Source organism: Saimiri boliviensis, chromosome 14 (assembly GCF_048565385.1).
Source record: "Saimiri boliviensis isolate mSaiBol1 chromosome 14, mSaiBol1.pri, whole genome shotgun sequence".
Classification (NCBI taxonomy): Eukaryota; Metazoa; Chordata; class Mammalia; order Primates; family Cebidae; genus Saimiri; species Saimiri boliviensis.
The window spans coordinates 33,780,278-33,803,936 of record NC_133462.1 but is presented as its reverse complement, the minus strand read 5'-3'; the positions used below and the strand labels follow the sequence as shown (position 1 = coordinate 33,803,936).

Here is a 23,659-nt window from a genome sequence, read left to right as displayed (position 1 = left end):
CTTTACCCATCAGAGGAAGGAGGCAGATGATTAACCAAATAAACAAGACTGAGGATACACTGATGCCATCAGACAGCCACAGAGAGGGGACCTAAAGTGGTATCACAGTGGGCATGAGGTGGAGAGGTCAGGGAAGGCTTCCTGGAGAAAGAGACAATATCAATAAACATGTACTTCCTTGAGGCCTGAGAGTGCCCCCTTGGCACTTCAGTCCCTCTTCAAGGCCCCTGGACTGTCCCCGAAAGGCAGCAAACAATGAAGACACATGAGGCACAATAGGGAAACCTTCTCTCAGGTTGGCTAGTGCCCCTGCCACCTGGATGTTAAGTACTTTAAGTATCACGTCTGAGTGAGAATTAAGCAGCTACAAAGGAGAGAGCGTATTTCAGACACAGACACAGGCACACGGCAGGTGCAAAGTCCCTGGGGTGAGTGAGCAGAAGCTGGTGGAGAAGGCGGGTGTCCCTTTCCCCATTTTCTCCCTCTAAAATGTTACGGTGGACAGAAGGAAGCTTGCTTCTGCAGTGGGGCAGAGCCATGTCCGAATCCTGGCTCTAGCACTTGTTATCTGTGTGATTTTGGACACGTGACTTCCCCTCTCCGAGCCTTGGTTTTTCTCTGTGTTAAGCTTCATGGATCTGTGGGGAGGCCTGAAGGTGATAAGCTACGTCAAGGATCTAAGACCCAGCAGCGGCTCAGCCCATGCTCTCTGAAGCTGATCTCTACACTGACCTCGGTTTCCATAAACCTGGCACTGCAGAAGGGAAGAGAGGTGGAGGCAGCTAAGAAAAAAAAAGGGGGAGACCAGGTGCAGTGGCTCACGCTTGTAGTCCCAGCACTTTGAAAGACTGAGGTGGGAGGATCACTTGAGGTCAGTAGTTTGAGACCAGCCTGGCCAATATAATGAAACCCCGTCTCTACTAAAAATACAGAAAAAAAAAAAAATCAGCTGGGCGTGGTGGCACATGCTTGCAGTCCCAGCTACTCGGGAGGCTGAGGCAGGAGAGTTGCTTGAACCCGGGAGGTGGAGGTTGCAGTGAGCCGAGATCGCGCCACTGCACTCCAGCCTGGCACCTGGTGATGTAGTGAGACTCTGTCTCAAAAAAAAAAAAAAAAAAAAAAAATTAGCTGGGCGTGGTGGCATGCACCTGTAATCCCAGCTACTCGGGAGGCTGAGGTGGGAGAATCGCTTGAACCCAGGAGGCAGATGTTGCAGTGAGCCGAGATTGTGCCATTGCACTCCAGCCTGGGCAACAAGAGTGAAACTCCGTTTCAAAAATCAAACAAGCAAAACAAAAAGAGACAGAAACAAAAAGAGCTGAGGTGGAGGGAGAAGAGTTAAAGTCTCCACATAGATGCCCACCAGCCTGGCCTCTGCCCCCACCTGAGCCAGTGGAATCAGAGCCAGGTTTCCAGCCAGCCGTAATCGGGAGTGGGTGACACTTCAACAAACAAAATCAAAAGCCCCAGTGGACAGAGGGAGCCAGGCCGCACGGCTGTGCAAGTCGGCATGGCAGACAAGAAATCTCTTCCCTTGCACTCCAACCACCTGGTCGGGTTCAGAACTCAGACATCACAGTGACATTTGATAAAAGCTGGAAGCATCTGAGGCGGCCGTGGAATCATTCCCGCTCTTCATCCCAGCTTGCTGTATGATGGGCCCCACGCTCTCAGCAGAGTTTTTACTGACATTTTTTCCTCCTTTTCACTGTGCAAGTGACACAGTAACGACATGTCATCTACATTTATTGCTGAGGGTCAGGGGTGGAAAGGAAGGGGAAAGTGGGCTCTGTTGCCCACAGAGGTCAGGGCAGAAAGCCTCAAGGGTCAGGAATGGAAACAGAGCCCCAGTGGCCCCAGGTGAATACCAGATGGGGTCTGTTGCTCCATTCCTTGAATCTGGACCAGCCTCATTGCCTGCTTTGGACAACAGTGGCCCACATGATGGTGTGTCATTCCTGAGACTAGCCCTTAGGAAGGCTGAACACTTCCTCTTTCTCTTAGAATCCCACTGCCGCCAGGTGAACTAGCTCAGGCTAGCCTGCTGCAGGATAAAAGACCACAGGGAACAGACCACAGTCATTCCGGCCAACGTCATCCTAGACCAGTCTGCAGCCAGCCAACAGCCAAACAGAAGAGCCACCCAGTTGACCCATGGCTGACCAAAGATGCATGAATGAGCTCAACTGAGACCAGATAAAGCACCTAACTGGGCCCAGCCTGAACTGCCACCCTTCAGAATCGTGAGCTAAATAAACGCTTGTCATTGTAAGCCACTGGATCTTGGGGATTGTTTGTTACACAGCAGTAATATGGCAATATATAACTGATGCAAAGGAGCATACAGAAGAGGTAAATAGGAGGTACACTAAGACAGAGTTTTAAAATAAAGTGTCCTGACTTTGTTTTATTTTGAGACATGGCCTCACTCTGTGGCCCAGGCTGGAGTGCAGTGGTGAAATCATGGCTCCGCGTAAACTCAAATCCTGGGCTCAAGTGATCTTCCCAAGTAGCAAGGACTACAGCCATGCATCACCATGCCCGGCGAATAAAAAAAAAATTCTTTTTAATAGAGACGAGGTCTTGTTATGTTGCTCAGGCTAGTCTCAAACTCCTGGCCTCAAGCAATTCTCCTGCCTCAGCCTCCCAAAGTGCTGAGATTACAGGGATGAGCCATCACTCCCATCCTTGATTTTCAATGTACCCTCTAACCATATGTAAAATCAAAAGTTAGAACTGAGTCTCCAGAACTGCAGAAAAGTGAAATACTTTCCTAAGCACTCTTGGAGCTAGATGTGGCCCTGTGACATATTTCTGGTCAATGAGATATAAGTACAAGTTTTACAAACGGTTTCTGGGAAAGCTTTTATTCCACTTGACACAAACCAGCAGAGCTGGATGCCACCATTCCAACCCTGCTTCCTCCTGCTGTGAGTGTTGATGTGATGCATGGAGCTCCAGCAACCATTTTGTAACTATGAGGTAAAGGCCAAGAAAAACCACAAAGATGCTAACCAATCCCAACCAAGGACCACTCTGGACTGTTTGTAACATAGAAACGATAAGCCCCTGTGTTTTTTAAGTCCCTGCAAGTTGGATTTTTTTGTTACTTGCTGCCAAACGCACCCCTAATACATCCTTCAAATGTTTCCTCAGTTCTGAACTGAGTCACATGTGTGACTCCACAATAGGAATACAGGAACCACACTTCTTCCTTTTTCAGGCGCGAACACACAGGACGCTGTGCCATCTCCAGCGTCAAGGTTATCCAGCTGATGCAGTTCTCATTTCACAATGAGGCAAACCTGGTTGCTCATTCCTCTTTCTGAAATGAACTTTACTCATCATCCCCAGCCAAAGACAATACAAAATGTTACTAATGCATCCCCACTCCCAGGTCCTGGATCCCACCTGGGTCCTGCTTGCCTCTTCTGTTTTGAACTTCCATGCCTTTAGTGTACTCTGATACCTGCTCCTCCCTGCACAGAAACCCTGCAATCCACTGAGTCAGGAAGGAGAGCAAATTCTTCGTCTCCAGAACATCAATGGAGATGAAACTTCGTAAAGGACTAGCCTGGCCTTCCAGCTGCCCCTCATTTATCCCTTCCGTATACAGCAGCTTGTTGGTTGCACTTCCTGTTTGGGGTTAATAGGGTGGAACTTACTTCCTCTTCGTTGCTGAGATGAACAGACCCTCCAGATGCTTCACCAGGAAACTGAGGCAATTAAATTACAATTCAGGGCAGGATTAGGTGAGTGCAGTGATGAGGCACCCACCACTGGGGCTGTGTCTGTACCCCGCCTGCACTGCTCACTGCCAACACAAATGACATTCTTGCCACAAAAACATGCTTAGTCCAAATTCCGGGAAAGCCACAAGAGCCTATGTACCCGGAAGGATTCCCAGAAGGCGAGCTCATGATCCCAGAAGGATTCCCCCATCCAACCTTCCTTGTTCAGGTGGGCTGGCTCTGAAAGGCATGTTCACAACCTCCCAAAGTTCCCCAGAGGGCTTAAGCATTAGTTGCCCACAGCTGTAACTCATCTGCAAATGCGACATTTATGAGTTACTGAGTTACTTTCTTTTTCTTTTTTTTTTTTTTTTTGGATACATAGTTTTGTTCTGTTCCCCAGGCTGGAGTGCAGTGGCACCATCTTGGCTCACTGCAACCTCTGCCTCCCAGGTTCAAGCAAGTCTCACGCCTCAGCCTCCCAAGTAGCTGGGATTACAGGGGTGTGTTGCTGCACCCTACTAACTTTTGTATTGTGAGGAGAGATGGGGTTTCACCATGTTGGCTAGGCTGGTCTCGAACTCCTGACCTCAGGTGATCCGCCCACCCCGGCCTCCCAAAGTGCTGAGATTACAGGCGTGAGCCACTGCGCCCGGCTTTCCCTTTCCCTTCTTACTGTCGTGTTCCCATTTCCTGGTATTGCCAAACAAACCACTTGCCCTCAAATCTCTGTCTCAGGATCAGTCTGGGTTCTTAATTGTAAAACCAAACACTGACCGGCTATCTTAGGCATAAAAGGGATTTTTAGGAAGCTCAGATGATCAACAGGGGACCAGAAGAGGGGGTCTGGAAAATGGGCAGGAACAATGTAGCCAGCCTGACCTCCTCCTGCAGCAGGCTGCCATGAAAAAATCCCGACCATCACGTTGGGATCACGTGGTCCATTTTCAAACTCCTGGGTAGGAAAACACGTGACTGGTTGAGTTTTTTGTGGGTTTGTTTTTTTGAGACAGGGTCTTGCTCTGTTGCCCAGGCTGGGCTGGAGTACAGTGGCACTATCACAGCTCACTGCAGCCTTGACCTCCTGGGCAAAAGCAATCCTCCTGCCTCAGCCTCCTGAGTGGCTGGGACTACAAACCTGTGCTACCACCCCCAGTTAATTAACAAAAATTTTCTTAGAAATAGGGGTCTCACTATGTTGCCCAATCTGGTCTTCAACTTCTGGGCTTGGCTCAAGCTATCCTCCCATGTTGGTATCCCAAAGGGCTGGGATTACAGGTGTCAGCCCCTGTGCCTGGCCCTGGCTGAGTTTAAATCACATGCCCTGACTACCAAGGGATGGGAGAAGATGGATCCTTTTCACCTCCAACTTGTGAGTGAGTGTGGGTCCCGTGAACCGGCACTACTATATACAAAGGGGAGGATTCGCCCTAAATTGGAAAGGAAGGTCAGATATTGGAAACCCAACTGATATTAGCAAATGTTCTCTACGGGTAACTAACGGGACTGGGCCTGGAGAAACAGTAATAATAATTATCATTATAATTATAGTTATTAGTCTTGCAGGAGCTAATATAATTGAGCACTTCTCTGCCGGTTTCTGTTCTAAATGCCTTACATGTATCCCATTGACTTTGACATTTTCAGGTAGGTGCGATTATTACTCCCATTCCACAGATGAGGAAGCTGAGGTCCAATGGACTGTATCACTTTCTCCTTCTTCAGAGCGTCCATGGATAAGTAACATCCATAAACCCAGCCCAGCATGTGTCAGACATTAACTCAAGGAACCATGAAAACAACTCCATAAGGTGGGAGTATTTTATCGTTGTTGTTTTGTGTGTTTTCTCACTCTGTTGCCTAGGTGGACTGCAGTGGTGCAGTCACAGCTCACTGCAGCCTCGACCTCCCGGGCTCAAGTGATTCTCCCACCTCAGCCTCCTGAGTAGCTGGGATTGCAGGCACACACAATCACATCCAGATAACTTTCAATTTGTTTTGTTTTTGTAGAGATGAAGTTTCACCATGTTGCCCAGAATGGCCTCAAAGTCCTGAGTTCAAGCAATCCACCCTCCTCGGTTTCCCAAGGTGTTGGGATTACAAGCATGAGCCACTGTGCCCCGCCAAGTCCAGGAATGTTACTATCATTTTTGAGATGAAGAAATGGAAGATTCAGGGAGGTGCAGTAACTTGCTCAAGGTCACACAACTTGGAAACAGTGAAGTCAGGTTGGGAATCTACGCTAACCCCAAAGCCCAAGTCTTAACCACTATGCTTCCTTACACGTCTGTGTCGACTGGCTGTCCTCATTTAGAGATGCCTGCATAAGCAGCTGGGTTGCAATAGAATATTAAAAAATTATTTTTTTAGACAGTTTCATTCTGTGTGCCAGGTATGGTGGCTCACACCTGTAATCCCAGCACTTTGGGAGGCCAAGGCAGGTACGTCACTGAGGTCAGGAGTTTGAGATACGCCTGACCAGCATGCTGAAACCCCGTCTCTACTAAAAATGAAAAAAAATTAGCCAGGCGTGGTGGTGCGTGCCTGTAACCCCAGCTACTTGGGAGGCTGAGGTGGGAGTGCTTGAACCCAGGAGGTGAGGCCTTCAGTGAGCCGAGATCGTGCCACTGCACTCTAGCTTGGGCAACAGGTGAGACCCTGTCCCGAGAAAAAAAGAAAAGAAAAAAAAGAGTCTCACGTTGTTGTGAGTGCGGTGGCGCGATCTTGGCCTCCCGGCCTCAAGCAGCCCGCCAGGCAGCCGCCTCCCTGCCCTGGTGAGAGGAGAGGACTCATTAGGGATGTAAACTGCAGAGGCAGTGGACAGGTGCCCCTTGGAGGCAGGCTGGCATTTGTCATGGCAATTCAAGAAAACAAGACCTCAGTCGGCCCCCAAACCTGCAGAGAGATGGATGGCAAGGTCTTCTCTAGCCCCACAGGGAAAATGGCCAAGAAGCTCAGTATGGAGCAAGGTCACCTGGCCATCTGGCCTTCGCTCAGTCCCTCTCCACCCCAGCTGGAGGCAGAAGGAGGGAAGAGAACGTTTCAGCACAATACGGTGTGCTGAGAGCTGTCCAGGGTGCTGAAACCTGTAACCCACTAAGCTTCCAACGTTTGCTCCTTGAGTTTGCCTGGAGTCTTCCGAAAGCCGACTCCAAGGCAAGAACCGGGGTCCAGTGGTTAATCTGGGAGATGATCCAAGGAACTACAAGGGAGGAATGAGGAAGAGAGAGACTGGGAAAGGGGGCACTAGCTAATATGTTTTATGGTGAACCATCAGGATTCAGATTTACTGAGGAGCCTCTGTGATGCTGTAGAACATATTTCCAGGTTTTCCCACTGAGCAAAGGGGAAGCCAGGGTGTTTACACACCAAATTCTAGCTCACCGTTTGAGAGATGCTCCCGAGGTTGTTAAGCATCTCGTGTGGGGGCTGAGCAAACTCTGTCATGCCAGAGATGGCCCTCCAACAGAGATGTAGAGAAATGCGAGTGTACCAAGAGGTGAGCTTGCACAGGAACTGACCACTGAAGCTGCAGGTGAACTTAGAGGCAAGCTAGGTAAATAAGGCATGGAGAATTTGTAGTATCTACCACACGCCCCCCCAAACCCACAAAAAGAATTTAGGTTTTGTTCCTTCAGTTCACCAACTTTCATGTGTGATGAAACCCTAGGAGGTAGACACCAGTTTTACTCTCTTTTTCCAGGTGAGAACACTGAGGTTGAGGGAGTTCAACTCATATTCTCAGTGTCATAGAGGAAAGAGCTTCCTCTGACTCTGAAGTCAAGGTCTTAACCACGGTGGCAGGCCAATCTCTCATTTCTTGAAATCTCTTCTCCTGTTTTCTCCCAGACATATTGGAACCCAAGATCGGGGAGGGGAAGGAAGGATCACCCTGACTTCCCATGCCCAGAGAGCTCTATTCAAATTCTCAAGTTTATTTTCCTTGGCAAACCTGATCTTAGGGAAATAGCGTAGGATTCAAGAAAATGGTCTCTAGATCCAGATCTGCCATAGTTCAAATCCTGGGTCCACCACTTATGAGAGAGATGCTCTGGTTTGAATATTTCAAACCTTCCAAAACTCATGTTGAAATGTGTTTTATATTATTATTTTTTGACACAGGGTCTCACTCTGTCACCCAGGGTGCAGTGCAGTGGTGTGTGTGCATTATACATCATGCAGCCTTGACTTTGAACTTCCCAGTCTTCATAACCATAAAAAATAAATTGCCTTTATAAATTATTCACTTTCAGGTATTCTAAGCAATAGAAAACAGACTAAAACAGTAGGTATTTAGTGTCTTTGAGCCTCAATTGCTCCATTTGTAAATGGGGATAATAATATTTATTTAACCTCGAGGGTTGTAAGAATTTTATTTCTATTTTTACTTTTAGAGACAATCTTGCTCTGTCAGCCAGGCTGGAGTGCAGGGGTGTGATCACAGTTCACTGCAGCTTCAAATTCCTGGGCTCAGGCAATCCTCCTGCCTCAGCCTCCTCATTAGCTGGAACCATAGGCATGTGCCACCACACCTGGCTAACTTAAAAATAAACTTTTTATAGAGACAGCATCTTGCTATGCTGCGCAGGCTGGTCTCAAACTCCTAGGCTCAAGTGATCCTCCTGATTTGGCCTCCCAAAGTGCTGAGATTAAGGTGGGTGCCTATGTGCGTACATAGCATATCGTGTTGTAAGCATCTCCTAAGTTTTAGTTTATCAATGTTGCCAGTGCTATCAATAACAGGTATTACATTCCTAAGGACACTGGGTTGACCAGTGTTATCCTAGGTTTAGAGAAGTGTCCCAGTAGAGTGGTTGAGATCAGTCCCTTAGCAGCTGAGTGACCCCCTTGCAAACAGCTTAACCTCTCTGAGCCTCAGATTCATCTGTACAAAGACTAGTGAGGCTAAATGTGATAATGCACATAAAACTCTTAATATAGTCCCTGGCACACAGCACATACTCAATAAATGATAAGAATAACGACCATCTCAGCTAATGTCATTATTATCAGTGTCACTGCTGGTGTTGTTGGAAGATGGAAGGAACTAGCTCCTGCTGCTAGGAAGTGATGTGGTTCCTGGTGAAACACAGTCCAGCAACTATGATAACCAAATGCTTTGAACAATAAAAAGATCGATGCTCTCTCAACGGTATAACTCATGGAGAATGACTAAAAGCATTTGTGTCACTGTGGGGAATCCTTTTGGTACCAAGGATGACTGATCTGCGGAGGGGAGAAATTACTGCAGACAGACATTAAAATAAAATGTGGCTGGTATTTATAGGAACGGCTGTTGGTCTCATGAGTTAGAATGCTGGTTGTGTTTTGTTGTTGTTTTTGGAATGCTGTTTACATGAGAAGGCAACTCAGAGAAGCTGCATGGGGCAGGGGTGAAGAAAGAAGGTAAGACACAACTACATGTATTTATTCAATTAATCAAAAAGGAGAGAGGACATGAGAGGTATATGGTCAAGACACTGACTCCTGTGAGACCTGGTTTCCTCAATTATCTAATACAAAGTGATGGAACTGGGACTATCGTCTGAGGATTCCTTTCTAATTCTCTGGAAAGAGGCCACAGGCTAGTCAGGGAGCAAGAGGAAGGAAGAGAGAGCTGGGCCCTAGTGGCAGAACCCGAGGGGTAATATTAAGCATTTATGCCACTCCCATTGCCCACGAAGCCAGGGTCCCAGGCTCTGTGACATGAAGACACCTTCCCTTTTTTTTTTTTTGAGACAGAGTCTCACTCAGTTGTCAGGCACCAGGCTGGAATGTAGTGGTGTGATCTCGGCTCACTGCAACCTCCGCCTCCTGGGGTCAAGTGATTCTCCTGCCTCAGCCTCCCGGGTAGCTGGGACTACAGGCTGTTCCACCATGCCCAGCTAATATTTTTTGTATTTTTAGTAGAGACGGGGTTTCACCATGTTGGACCATCAATCTCTCGACCTCATAATCTGCCCTCCTCTGCCTCCCAAAGTGCTGGGGTTACAGGTGTGAGCCACCACAGCCGGCCTGAAGACACCTTCTTACTCTAGAATACCCCTTGCCACCATCTCTGCGTGACTTTGGGCAAATTACTTTACCTCTTTGTGAGTAGAACAGAAGGGCTGAACTAGCCAGAGTCCATGGAGCCTTAAAATTCAGTGATGCTAAAAAGACCAAAAACAACATCTTTCCCTGCTGGTCCCTGTACAGGTGCAGCTTTTCCTTGCTTCCGGTCTTCAGCAAAACAGCCCAAAGCCTGAGAGAGTTTAGAGACCCTTCTAAAAGGGAACGCTTATTTTCACAGAGTCAGAATATGTCAGAGCTGGCAAAGACCCAGAGCTTCTCTCTGTCTTATATCTCATCCGAAGTTCAGGGCATCTGCCATAGACTTCTGGACTATCTGACTATCTCTATCAGTGGGTTAGTCCCATCTCCTTAAACAGCTTAGTAAATTTCCCAGAACACTCATTATTAGAAGAGTTACCATTTTCCAGCTTAATAGCCATTTATTTTACTGAGCATTTATTATGTGCTAAGTACAGTGCCAACCCTGCGAATAAAAAAAGAAAAAAAAAAACAAACAATTGTGTTTACCCCCTTCTCTGGGGAGGTTCACAGTCTCTTTTCTTAACATGCACAATTTGTGTTATTTGATCTCTTCGATATTTATTTATATATATTTGAACATTACAGTAAAAGCACTGTCACCTCAGACATACAGCCAAGCTTCTGAAATCTTTCTCTCACCCATTTTAAGTTTCATCATCAGAGCAAAAATACAATAAAAATACGCCTTACAAAAGGTTGACAAAATTACAGAGTTAGGATTTCTCTGAGGCTCTGAGCTACAAAGAACAAACAGATATTCATGGGTAAGATCTTTTCCACCAAACTTCACCCAAGAAGAAGGCAAACGCCTTGGCAGTCCACAAAAAAAAAAAAAAAAAAAAAAAAGAATGATGTTTTAATGCTGTGGTTTGCTTCAGGAATCTGAGAGGACAAGAGATTAATCAGAAAGTACTCATTAGGCCGGGCAGTGGCTCACACCTGTAATCCCAGCACTTTGAGAGGCTGAGGTGGGAGTATCACCTGACGTCAGGAGTTCAAGATCAGCCTGGCCAGTATGGTGAAACCCCGTCTCTACTAAAAATACAAAAATTAGCCAGGCATGGCGGTGCAGGCCTGTCGTACCAGCTACTCGGGAGGTTGAGGCAGGAGAACTGCTGGAACCCGAGAGGCGGAGGCTGCAGTGAGCTGAGATTCCATCACGGGACTCCAGCCTGGAAGACAGAGTGAGACTGTCTCAAAAAAAAAAAAAAAAAAAAAAAAAGAAAAAGAAAAAAAATGAAAGTACTCATTAAAGTAATCATTGTCTCAATGTCAAATTAATATCTTTGAGTCCCTTCCTCTCGGAAACATAGAATTAAGTGTCTACTGTGCTTCTCCACCATTGACATTGGGCAGAAAGCTGGGTCTGCATGATGTGTGTGTCTGCGTGTCTGTGTACATGTGTGCGTGCATGTACGTGTACTGTGCATGTATGTGTATGTGTGTGCACGTGCATCTTTGTGTGTGTGTGTCTGTGTACGTGTGTGTGTGCACGTATGTGTACTGTGCATGTATGTGTGTATGTGTATGTGTGTGCATGTGCATCTTTGTGTGTGTGTGTGTGTGTGTGTGTGTGCGCGCGTATTTTTTTTTTTGAGACAGAGTGTTACGCTGTTGCCCAGACTGGAGTGCAGTGGCACAATCTTCAGGTCACTGCAACCTCTGCCTCCGGGATTCAAGTGATTCTCTTGCCTCAGCCTCCCGAGATACTGGGATTACAGGCGCACACCACACCATCACACCATGCTAATTTTTTTTTTTTTTTTTGTATTTTTGGTAGAGATGGGGTTTCACCATGTTGGCCTGGCTGGTCTCAAACTCCTGACCTCAAGTGATCTGCCTGCCTTGGCCTCCCAAAGTGATGGGATTATAGACATGAGCCACTGTGCCTGGCCTGGATTTTTTTTTTTTAATTTTTCAGACAAAAATCTCACTTTGCTGCCCAAGCTGGCCTTTAATTCCTGGGCTCAAGGAATCCTCCCACCTCAGTTTCCCTACTAGCTGGAATTCCAGGGGCTTGCCACTGCACCAGCTCATACAGAACTTTTTAGTTTCTTCTCGCTGTTCCTAGCTTATAACCCAACAGGACAGTAAACAACACCCTGGAATTCAGAGTAACAAAATCTGAGCAATGTGCCTGATTTGAAGGAGCCAGAACCACCAGATAATGAAGATAATTGATCACCAGAGAAACAAGAGCAAGAAAAGCAACTGAAATAAATGCATGATGAATTTAAAAAAGAAAGGAGAAGGAGATAAGAAAGCACCGCAATCTGGAAGAGCAGCTCTTCACGATAGGGTCAGGTTTCTCTGAGAATCTCACAAATACTACAGACCAAAAAAATATATATATGCACACACATTTTTTTTTTTGCAGAAAATTTCAGTGGGGGGGGGGGGGGCTGTGCATGACAACTCACGCCTGTAATCCCAGCACTTTGGGAGGCCGAGATGGGTGGATCACGTGAGGTCGGGAATTTGAGACCAGCCTGACCAACATGGAGAAACTCTGTGTCTCTACTAAAAATACAAAATAAGCCAGGCGTGGTAGCACACTCCTGTAACCCCAGCTATTTAGGAGGCTGAGGCAGGAGAATCACTTGAACCCGGGAGGCGGAGGTTGTGGTGAGCTGAGACCATGTCCAGCCTGGGCAACAAGAGCAAAACTCTGCCTCAAAAAAAAAAAAAAAAAAAAAGTTCAGTAGGTTCATTCATTCCAACTATGAGCTCCCAGCCTTAGGACCTATCTGTTCTAGACGAAGAACTTCTCCCTTAAATGAATGAATCTAGAATCTCCTCCACTAGATGACAGGAAATGAGAAGAAAGGCCACCCTGCTGTAAGCAGGGAGATACAGACACTTACAACTCACAAACTGACCGGCTGAATGACGGCCTCCAGTTTCATGACCACGTTTTGGGACCCACTGGGTGCCTCTATTAGTCAGGGTTCTCCAGAGGGACAAAACTAAGAGGATAGACGTAGACATGAAAGTGAGTTTAAGGAGAACTGACTCACACAGTCACAAGGTAAAGTCCCGCAGTAGCCCGTCTGCAGTCTGAAGAGCAAGAAAGCCCATGGGGAATCCGTCGAAGCCCTCAATCCTCAAAAGTGGGGAAGCCGACAGTCAGCCTGCAGTCTGTGGCCAAAGGCTTGAGAGCTCCTGGCCAACCGCTGATGTAAGCCCAAGAGTCTAAAGAACGTGGACTTTGACATTCGAGGGCAGGAAGCATCCAGCACGGGGGAAAGATGAAGGCAGGAAGACTCGGGAAGTCTGCTCTTTCCAACTTCCTCTGCCTGCTTCTATTCTGGCCGCACTGGCAGCTGATGAGATGGTGCCCACACAGACTGAGGGTGGGTCTGCTTCTCCCAGTTCCCTGACTCAAATGTTCATTTCCTTTGGCAACACCCTCACAGACACACCCAGGAACAACACTTTGCATCCTTTAAGGCGATCAAGTTGACACTCAATATTAACTATCACAGTGATCAATAGTATATGAGTTTCCCTAAGAGTTTCCATAACCATGTTATTATGGGGGGAAAAAAAAAAACAACAACAGGGCTGCAAAAGCCCATCCATGATAGACTGGATAAAGAAAATGTGGTACGTATACAGCATGGAATACTATGCAGCCATAAAAAAGAACAAGATCATGTCCTTTTGCAGGGACATGGTGGAGCTGGAAGCCGTTATCCTTCACACACTAATGCAGAAACAGAAAACCAGATTCTGTGTGTTCTCACTTGTAAGTAGGAGCTAAATGATGAGAACACATGGACACACAGAGGTGAACAACACATTGGCCTTTCGGAGGGTGAAGGACGGGAGGAGGGAGAGGATCAAGAAAAGTAACTAACAGGTACTAGGCTTAATATCTGGGTGAGGAAATAACCTGTACAACAAACCCCCATGGCACAAGCTTACCCATGTAAGAGATCCGCACTTGTACCCCTAAACTTAAAAGTTTTAAAACCTGCACAGGGATTTTTTTAAGGCTCCTTCCTGCCAGCAAGGTCAAGCCAGCCCCAGCCAGCAGAAGCCAGCCCCCAGGGAGCATGAATTGGCACCACCACTTTGCAGAGCAATTTGGCAATATCTCGTGGGGCGGAGGATGCATACAGCGTACAACTCAGCAGTTCCACTCCTGGGTATGTGCCCTAGAGAAACGCACTCAGGAGAAAGCAGGGACAGTTTGCTTCAAAATAGCCCAAAGCCAGAAACAATCCAAACAGATAAATACACGGCAGCATACTCCTATCACAGAATACTATGCAGTCGTGAAAATGGACATATCAGAGCTATTTAATCACATTTATTTCATGTTGAATACAAAAGTCAGCTTAGAAGAACATTTATAGAGGAATGTTAAGTTTGAAAGCCAGTACCGTACACCATGTATTTCTTTTTTCTTTATTTTCTGTTTTCTTCCTTCCTTCCTTCTTTCCTCCTTCCCTCTGCCCTTCTCTCCTCCTCCCTCCCCCTCCCGTCCCCCTCGTCTTTCTTTCTCCTTCTCCCTCCCACTCCCTCCCTCCCTCCCTTCCCCCCCACCCCCCGCCTCTTTCTTTCACAAGGTCTTACTTTATCACCCAGGCTGGAGTGCAGTGGTACAATCACGGCTCACTGTAGCCTTGGCTTCCTGGGCTCAGGTGATCCTCCAACCTCAGCCTCCCAAGTCGCTGGAACTACAGGCATAGGTCATCATGCCTCGGTAACTTATTGCTTTTTTTTTTTTTTTTTTTTTTTTATAGATAGGGTTTTGCCATGTTGCCCAGGATGGTCCTGGACTCAAGCAATCTTTTTGCCTTGGCCTCTCAAAGTGCTAGGATTACAAGTGTGAGCCACCACACCCAGCCTTTATTTCTTAAACCAAACCAAACCAAACCATTATTTTTTAGGGACACGGTCTTGCTCTGTTGCCCAAGCTGGAGTGCAGTCACAGCTCACTGCAGCGTTGACCTTCTGGGCTCAAGTGATCCTCCTGCCTCAGCCTCCTGAGTACTGGGGCTACAGGAGCACACCACCACGTCCAGCTAATTATTTTATTCTATTGGACTTCATTTTGTAGAGATGGGGTTTCACTACATTGGCCAGGCTGGTCTCAAACTTCTGGCCTCAAGTAATCCTTCTGTCTTTGCCTCCTCAATTGCTAGGATTACAGGTGTGAGCCACCATTCCCAGCCCATGTATTCCTCATCTACGTAGGTAGTCAAAATGTAAGCTATTCTCACTCTGATGCTGTTTTGGACACATTTTTAAGTGTAAAATAGGTAGCATAAAGTATAAATACATACATGGAAACAATAAACATAAAATTCAGGAGAGTGCCTCTGTATGGGAGAGAGAAAGCAGTGGGTCTAGGGAGGGAGAAAACAGGGATTAGAAAGGTTTTACTTTGCTGGGCGTGGTGGCTCATGCCTGTAATCCCAGCACTTTGGGAGGCCGAGGCAGGTGGCTCACTTGAGGTCAGGAGGTCGAGACCAGCTTAGCCAACATGGTGTAAACCCATCTCTACCAATAATATAAAAATTAGGTAGGTGTCGTGGCACACCCTGTAATCCAAGCTACTTGGGAGGCTGAGGCAGTGAGAATCACTTGAACTCAGGACGCAGAGGTTGCAGTGAGCTGAGACTGCACCGCTGCACTCCAGCCTGGGCAACAGAGGGAGACTCTGTCAGAAGGAAAGGAAAGGGAAAGGGGGAAAGGGAGGAAAGAAAAAAGTTCTGTTTTGATGGCGGGTTACTCCGTTACCTCTCTATTCTCAATTCTCCCCATTCTTCTGGTCACCTTCTTTAGCCACACGGGCCTTCTTGCTGTTGACCAAACATGCCAGTTATAGTCCAGCCCTCAAAGCCTTTGCACTGGCTGTTCCCTTCGCCTGACACTCTGTTCCAGCTACCCTCAAGGCTCTCACTCACCCACCTCCCTTAGGTCTTCATCCAGTGAAGCCTTCCCCGGCTTCCAGCACCCCTGATCCCTGCCTGCAACACATCCCTTCCCTCCCCCCTGCTTTATTTTTTCTCTGTACCCCTCACTGCCATCTGACTCACTAGATTCATTCATCAATTTTGTCCATCTCCATCACTAGACTATCAGCTCCATGAGAACACGGGATTTTTCTATTTTGTTTACTGCTGTATCCCAGAGCCTAGAACAGGACCTGGGACATAGACGTGTTCAAGAAACAGTCATTGAATAAATGAATATGTACACAGGTGCTACAGGTGTTTGCTCTATTATTCTCTACTTATTTTTGCATGAGATCTTGCTAGGTTGCCCAGGATGGTCTCAAACTCCTAGGATCAAGCGATCTCCTTCTTCAGCCTCCTGAGTAATTGGGGTTACAGGCACGTGCCAACCGTACCCAGCTTTACACATTTTTAATTTTTATTTTGAGGAGATGTGGTCTTGCTACGTTGCCCAGGCTGGTCTCAAACTCCTGGGCTCAAGCAATCCTCCCACCTTGGCCTCCCAAAGGGCTGGGAATACAGGCATGAACCACCCTGCCCAGCTTTACATTTTTTTTTTAACGTTTTAACAATAAAAACGTTAGCCACTAGGCTGTTTTCAGATAAGTTTCCTGATAGAGTGTAAGTGCCCAACACCATAATATGTCCTTGGAATCCACCAAGGTCCCAAGCCACGGAACTGTGAGCACAGCTAACAAATATCCCTTGGTGAACACCCAAGCCCATGAGAGCTAGCCACGAGTCCTCACAACAGATCACAGACATCTGAAGGCCTCTACAGAAACATCCCAATGTGACACAGTTCCTTCTGTGAGAGGCAACGTTGCTCTGAAACAAATCTGCATTGTGAGAGTCCAGCCAGCAGAGCGTGGGTGCTGCAACCCATCACATCCGCCAAGAGAGACGGAACCTGGAGTAGCAACAAAACACAGAGAGCTATGATCCTGTAAATAATTACTATGAAAAAGGTGTCCCAGGGAAGAAGGGTCTTAAAATAGAAGAGACCAGACTTAGCTCAGAGGAGAGCAGAGAGTGGGAAGGGGAGGAGCCAGCCATTGGTACCAGAAAGTAATGTCCATACTAGAATTAATAGAAGTCTTCATGGTCCCTGACAGAGACTGGTGGGTCATTCTCCAAATCCATTTCCCTTTTCTTCTAAGCACAATCTGACACTTCCCAGCTTCCCCTGCAGCGATGGGTGGTCATGTGACCAAGTTCTGGCCAACAGGATATGAACGGAACAGTCATGGGCCACACCCCTTCCAACCTCATAAACCTTCCCACGTATCACCTTCTATGCTCATTTCTCTTTCCTGGTTTGATACAGACAAGCATGGAGTTACTGGATGCTGTGGGCCGACAATGAAGAGCCACAATATGGCAAGGGCCAGGGTCCCTCAGTCATTGGAGGAGATCAGCCTGCCAACTAGGAACAATTATTTTGGACTTTTTTTTTTTTTTTTGAGATGGGGTCTTGCTCCCAGCACTTTGGAAGGCCAAGGTGGGAGGATTACTTGAGCCCAGAAGCTCTTGCCCAGGCTGGAGTTCAGTGGTATCATCATAGCTCACCGTGCCCTCCAGCTCCTGGGCTCAAGCAATTCTCCCAGGTATGTACCACCATGCCTAGCTAATTTTTATTGTATGTTTTAGGGATGGGAGTCTCTCTGTGTTGACCAGGCTGGTCTTGAACTCCTGGACTCAAGTGATCCTCCCACCTCAGCCTCCCAAAGTGCTGAGATTTTAGACATGCACCACCAAACCCAGCTCAGTTTTGAATTTTCTATGAGTGAGAAATAAACTTCTGCTGTGTTTAAGTCATTTCCTAGCTTTGAATCTTTTGTTATACCAGCAAGTGCTACCTCATACAGGGTGCTTAGAGGAAAGTATATACACATTTCAACCATGGTTCATCATATGTGGATCTGAAAACTCCTTGAAGACAGTGACTGTACCTTAGTTAGCTTGGTTTTCTCCTTCGTCATAACCGCAATCCCCTGTACCCAGACATTTTCAAAAAACATTCACCAACTTGAAATAAAGGCAAGATATCCCCAAGCAAAGCAAAATACCCATGCATGCACAACATTTAAGACCTTGAGTTCTGGAACACATAATCTCCTGTTCATATCCCAGTTCCATCACTTTTGCTGGGTGGCCTTAAGCAAGTTACACTCTGAGTTTCCGATTCCGCAGTGGTCAGATGGGAATATTAATATTTCCTAATTCATTGGGTTGTTGCGGGGATTAAATTAGAGAATGCCCATAAAGCACTCTGGAAGCAGCCAACTATAATAAGCTATTATTCTAATTATAACAGAAAGCATCTGCTGTAATACACGGCTGAAATATGGATGTGGGGGGTTGGCAGAAAGGAGTCAGGTGCATTATGAGGGGAGGGAGAACACAAGGACTCAGGCTTCTTGAGCCTGCCCTGGACCACACCAGCCAAAAGCCTCATAATCCTTCAGCGAGTTAAATCTCAAGAGTACAGCATACGCCACTTACCCCGTTAGCACCACCACAAAGTCCATGACGTTCCAGCCATTCCTCAAGTAGGAGCCTTTGTGGAAGGCAAATCCAAGGGCAATGATTTTAATGCCAGCCTCGAAACAAAAAATCCCAATGAAGTATGGTTCTGTATCATCCTGGAAGGGAGAGAAGGCAAGGTCAGCATCTTAGGCTGGGCAGATGTTGGCAAGACCAGGGAACCAGCCCACCTAGAAATCAGTACCCAGCACCCTCTCACTTCTGCCAACCCTCCTGCACTCACCACCCCTCACTGCCTCTTTTAGAGTTCTCTCATCCAAAGCCTTTTGGAAGCAAAGCCAATGCTCAGAGAAGACACCTTCCTCCTCCATTCCTTTTGGGCCAACCTCTCAGGCCACTTTGCCAAGTAGAATCATTTGCTTGCACCTGCCTTAGTCAATACGACAGCTATAGGCCACTTGTGGCTATTTCAATTAAAATTAATTTAAGTGCAATAAAATTTTTAAAAATGCAGCTCTGCAGTCACACTGGCTACATTTCAAGTGGCAATCACATTGGACAGGGCAGATGGAGAACATTTCTGTGACTGCAGAAAGTTCTAATGGAAGCATTGATTTAGAGGATTTATTTGTCACACGCAGCATTCAAGGATTTGAGGATGGAGAATGTGCATTGACCCCACTGCTAAATCTGACCCCTTAGGATGGTTCTCAGCTGGTATATACCAATACAGCCATTCAGACTGTTAAAGGGTTGGAATAGGACTTCGGTACTGGCTGCTAAGTGGCCGATGTCCTCACCATCAGTTCTTCTGCAGAACCTCCAGCTGGTTCTGGCTTCCAGCTGATAACGTATTATATTTGAAATTAAGCTATAAGCTCTGCTCCATCAGAGCCCCTATGTGGATGTTTTCCCATCTGCTACAGCAATGTTTCTTGAGCTTCAATCATTTCATTCTGCCTAAATGATATTTTTCCATATCAGCTTGCCACTGGTATTTCTATTAGCTTACCGGTCTTTCAATGGACTCTTTTTATTTAGCCTTAAGTGAAAACGAAAAAGTCTAAAAATCATAGGTTTGCTAGGCTAGTGACAGTTTTTAGGAGACTGTGACACTGTGGAACATGTGTTTGGTCTTTGACACTGTTTCCTGACAGACAGCTCCTACAGTCCTGGGGATCTCCAAAGGGATGACTTTTTGTAGGCTAATGATTGACTCGTGGCTGGCAGCTTCTAGGTAGCTTCAGGATGGAGGCTGGTCGCGGGGAAATCCCAGGCATGATTAGAGGGCTGGGATTTTCAGCCCCACCCTGCAACCTCTGGGACAAGTTGATTACCAATGGTCAATGTTGATTACCAATGGTCAATGATTTAATCAATTGTGCTTATGTAATGAGGCCTCCATAAAACCCCAAAAAGGCCAGGATTCAGAGGGCTTCTGGATAGCTGAACACATGGAGGTTCCTTGAGGGTGGCACACGTGGGGGAGGTCATGGAAAAATCCTTTTGGGGTTTCTTCCTCCCTCCCTCCCTTTTTTAAAAAAAGATATTGCCAAAACAATCGTGGAAATTTGAAAACCGACTGGGTCTTTGATGATTCTGAGGAACCACAGTTCATTGTGCCGGGTGTGATAACATCACTGTGCCTACGTAAGAAAAAAATTCATGTTTTTTTATTTTTTTTAAAGATGGCTTGCTCATTGCCCAGGCTGGAGTAAAGTGGCATGATCTCAGCTCACTGCAGCCTCCACCTCCTGGTTTCAAGTGAGCCTCCTGCCTCAGCCTCCCGAGTAGCTGAGATTACAGGTGCTCACCACTACGCCCGGCTAATTTTTGTATTTTTAGTAAAGACGGGGTTTTACCACATCAGCCAGGCTGACCTCGAACTCCTAACCTCGAATGATCTGCCTGCCTCAGCCTCCCGAGTAGCTGGGATTACAGGTTTGAGCTGCCGTGCCCTGCCAGAAAACATCCATGTTTTTAGTGACACAGATTTAAGCGTGCGTGGTGAACTGATGTGCCTGAAAACACTTCTACCAAAAAAAGTCGAGGGAAAGAAAAGGACAGAGGTTGAATCTGGGGGATGGGTTCGTGGGGGCCCTCACTGTACTCTGTTATCACTCTTTTGGGGTGTAGTCAACATTTTTCACGGGAATCTTGTTTGGGATAGGATTTTTTCAGGGACCATGTGACCACCTGTCACCTGTGTCTCTCCCTGCTGACACCAGATCCGCTGGATGGTGAGGGTGTGGGGCAGGCAGGGAGGGTGTTTCCCCACCCCCCATCACTGGTGGTGATGACACTGGCTGCACACAGCAGCTGATGCCTGTAATCCCGACACTTTGAGAGGCTGAGGTGGGAGGATGACTTGAGCCCAGGAGTTTGAGACCAGCCTAAGCAACCTAGTGAGACCCCCATCACTACAAAAGAGATAAAAATAAGAAAATCAGCTGGGCGTGGCAGTGTCTGTAGTCCCCGCTACTCAGGAGGCTGCGGTGGGAGGATGGCTTGAGCCCAGGAGGTGGAGGCTGCAGTGAGCTACGATCAAGCCACTGCACTCCAGCCTGGGTGACAGAGCGAGACTCTGTTTTGAGAAAAAATAAAAAAGAAATGTAGGCTTCCCATGACCTGGCTCTGGGCTCCAGCACTGAGAGCCTCCTCTGTGCCCTGCTCTACTCCCCCAAATATCAATGGCCTGCTAGAGCCAAGGAGAAGCCCCCAAGACCAGACATCACTCACCAGCCGTTCAGACATCGGGGTCTTGTCGTCATCAGGCAGATGCTGCTCCAGTGCGAGAACGATGCAATTCGCGATGATGGTGGCTAAAATCATGTATTCAAAGGGAGTATTGAGGAATTAAGGAATAATCTTGTTTGAAGAAAAAAAGGGTGTGTAGAGGTGCACCCACCCCCACTGACCTCAGTGGAAAGATCCCAACCCACATCAGCACAGGCGGAATTATTCAGTTTTCCTGTCCGGAATAAATCCCTTCAGATCCCAAACCCAGAGCAGGTGACATCTAAAGGGAAATGTGGATATTCCGTTTCTATCTCACCTGCAATATTCATTGAACACATATTCACTCAGTACCTGCTGTGTGCCAGACTCTCTTCCGGGCTAGGACACAGCTGAGAGCAAAGCAGACAAGAGGAGAAGCTTCCTCCTGCTTCCCAGAGGAGACGCAAATAAACAACTACATCATGTATACTACGTGATGTATATACGGTGTTATACCTGCATATGCCATGTTACATAGTTCATCGCATTTCTATGTATGTAGGAAGATGGTGACGGGTACAGACGGTGGAAGGGGTCAGGGCTGCAATTTAAAACAGTGGCAGAGCCCGGTGTGATGGCAGATACCTGTGGTCCCAGCTACTTGGGAGGCTGAGGTGAGAGAATCGCTTGAGCTGAGGAGGTCAAGGCTGCAGTGGGCAATGACTGTACCACTGCACTCTAGCCTGGGTGACAGAAGGAGGTCCTGTCTCAATCAATCAATCGATCAATGATAAATTAAAAATAGATATAAATAGAGGCCAAGACAGGTGGATCGCTTGAGGTCAGGGCTTCGAGACCAGCCTGGCCAACATGGTGAAACACTGTCTCTTAAGAAAAATACAAAAATTAGCCCAGCATGGTAGTGTACACCTGTGGTCCCAGCTACTCGGGAGGCTGAGGCAGGAGAATCGCATGAACCTGGGAGATGGAGGTTGCAGTGAGCTGAGATCACACTACTGCATTCCAGCCTGAGCAACAGAGTGAGACTCCATCTCAAAAATAATTAAAATAATAAACAAAACACTGTCATCAGATTTGACACCTAATGCATGAGCCACAGAAAAAAACAGATACACTGGGCTTCATCAACATTTAAACCTTTCGTGCCTCAAAGAACATTATCAAGAAAGTTAAGACAAATAACAGAATGGGAGAAGCTCTTTGCAAATCATGCATCTGATAAGGGTCTAGTACCGGGAATATATTAAAAAAAAACCCTTTACAACAGAACAACAGAAACATCACCCAATCGAAAAGTGGTGAACAGACGTTTCTCCAGAGAAGACGGTCAAATGGCCAGTAAGTAGATGAGTGTATTTGTGATCAGGGAAATGCAAATAAAACCCCAACGGGATACGGCTTCACGCCCACTAGGATGGCTAGAATTGAAACCAAACACACAAACAAGTGTTGGGGAAGATGTGAAGAAACTGCGGTTCTCATGCTGGGGGGAATATAAGAGGGTAGCTGGCCAGGTGCGGTGGCTCATGCCTGTAATCTCAGCACTTTGGGAGGCCAAGGTAGGAGATTACTTGAGCCCAGGAGTCCGAGACCAGCCTAGGCAACAAAGTGAGACTCTGTCTCTACAAAAATTACCAAAAATTAGCTGGGTATGGTGGCACAGGCCTGCAGTGCCAACTACTTGGGAGGCTGAGGTGAGAGGATTGCTTGAGCCCTGAGAGGCTGAGGCTGCAGTGAGCCACGACCGTACCACTGCACTCCAGCCTGGGCAACGGGAGTGAGACCTTGTCTCAAAACACCACCACCGCCACCGGCAACAACACAACACTGGGGCAACTGCTGTAGAAAACCATTTGTTGGTTCCTCAAAAAGTTAAGGACAGAATTACCATGTGACGCAGTAACTCCACTCCAAAGTATAAACACAAAAGGACCGTAAGAAAGGTACTCCAACCAACACAAATGTTCACAGCAGCACCAGTCACAACAGCCGAAAGGTGAAACCACCTAAATTCCATCAAAGGATAAACAAACAAAACACGGTAAAGGAATGAAGTACGGATACATGTTACAGGAATGAACCCTGGAACATTATGCCAAGCGAAAGGAGCTAGACATCAAAGACCACATATGTATAATTCCACGTAGAGAAAATGTTTGGAACAGGCAACTCCAGAGACAGAGAGCAGATTCGGGGTTCCTGGGGAACGGGAAGGGAAATGGGAATTACTGCTTAATGTTTTAGAACTAGATAAAGGTGACAGTTACACAACAACGTGAATGTACTAAATACCTGTCTTTCGTTTTGTTCTTTGTTTAAAGAAACAGGATCTTGCTCTGTCACCCAGGCTGGAGTACAGTAGCATGATCATAGCTCACTGCAGCCTTGAATTCCTAGGCTCATACGATCCTCCTGCCTCAGCCTCCTGAGTAGCTAGGACTACAGGTGCACACTACTATGTGTGCCTTTTTTTTTTTTTTTTTTTTTTTAAGAGACAGAGTCTTACTTTGTTACCCAGGCTGGTCTTGAACTCCTGGGCTCAAGTGATCTCCCTGCCTCAGCCTCCCAAAGTGCTGGGATTGCAGCCATGAGCCACTGTACCCAGCCCTAAATGCCATTTTAAAATGGTTGTGTTAT

At 46.9% G+C, this 23,659-nt stretch overlaps 1 protein-coding gene across 11 annotated transcripts in view; it reads right to left on the bottom strand.

Annotated features, from left to right (window-relative positions):
* CACNA1A (calcium voltage-gated channel subunit alpha1 A) overlaps positions 1 to 23,659 on the bottom strand; it is a 416,980-nt gene that overhangs the window by 230,657 nt on the left and 162,664 nt on the right. For 9 of the 11 annotated variants that reach the window (XM_074384539.1, XM_074384541.1, XM_074384546.1 and 6 more), the window contains exons 4-5: positions 21,023 to 21,129; positions 18,302 to 18,441 (exon numbers count right to left, since the gene is read on the bottom strand). In XM_074384539.1, coding sequence (XP_074240640.1) covers positions 18,302 to 18,441; positions 21,023 to 21,129 — 247 coding nt within the window. The remainder of the gene's footprint in view (positions 1 to 18,301; positions 18,442 to 21,022; positions 21,130 to 23,659) is intronic. The other 2 variants (XM_074384548.1, XM_074384549.1) reach the window with 1 other exon arrangement.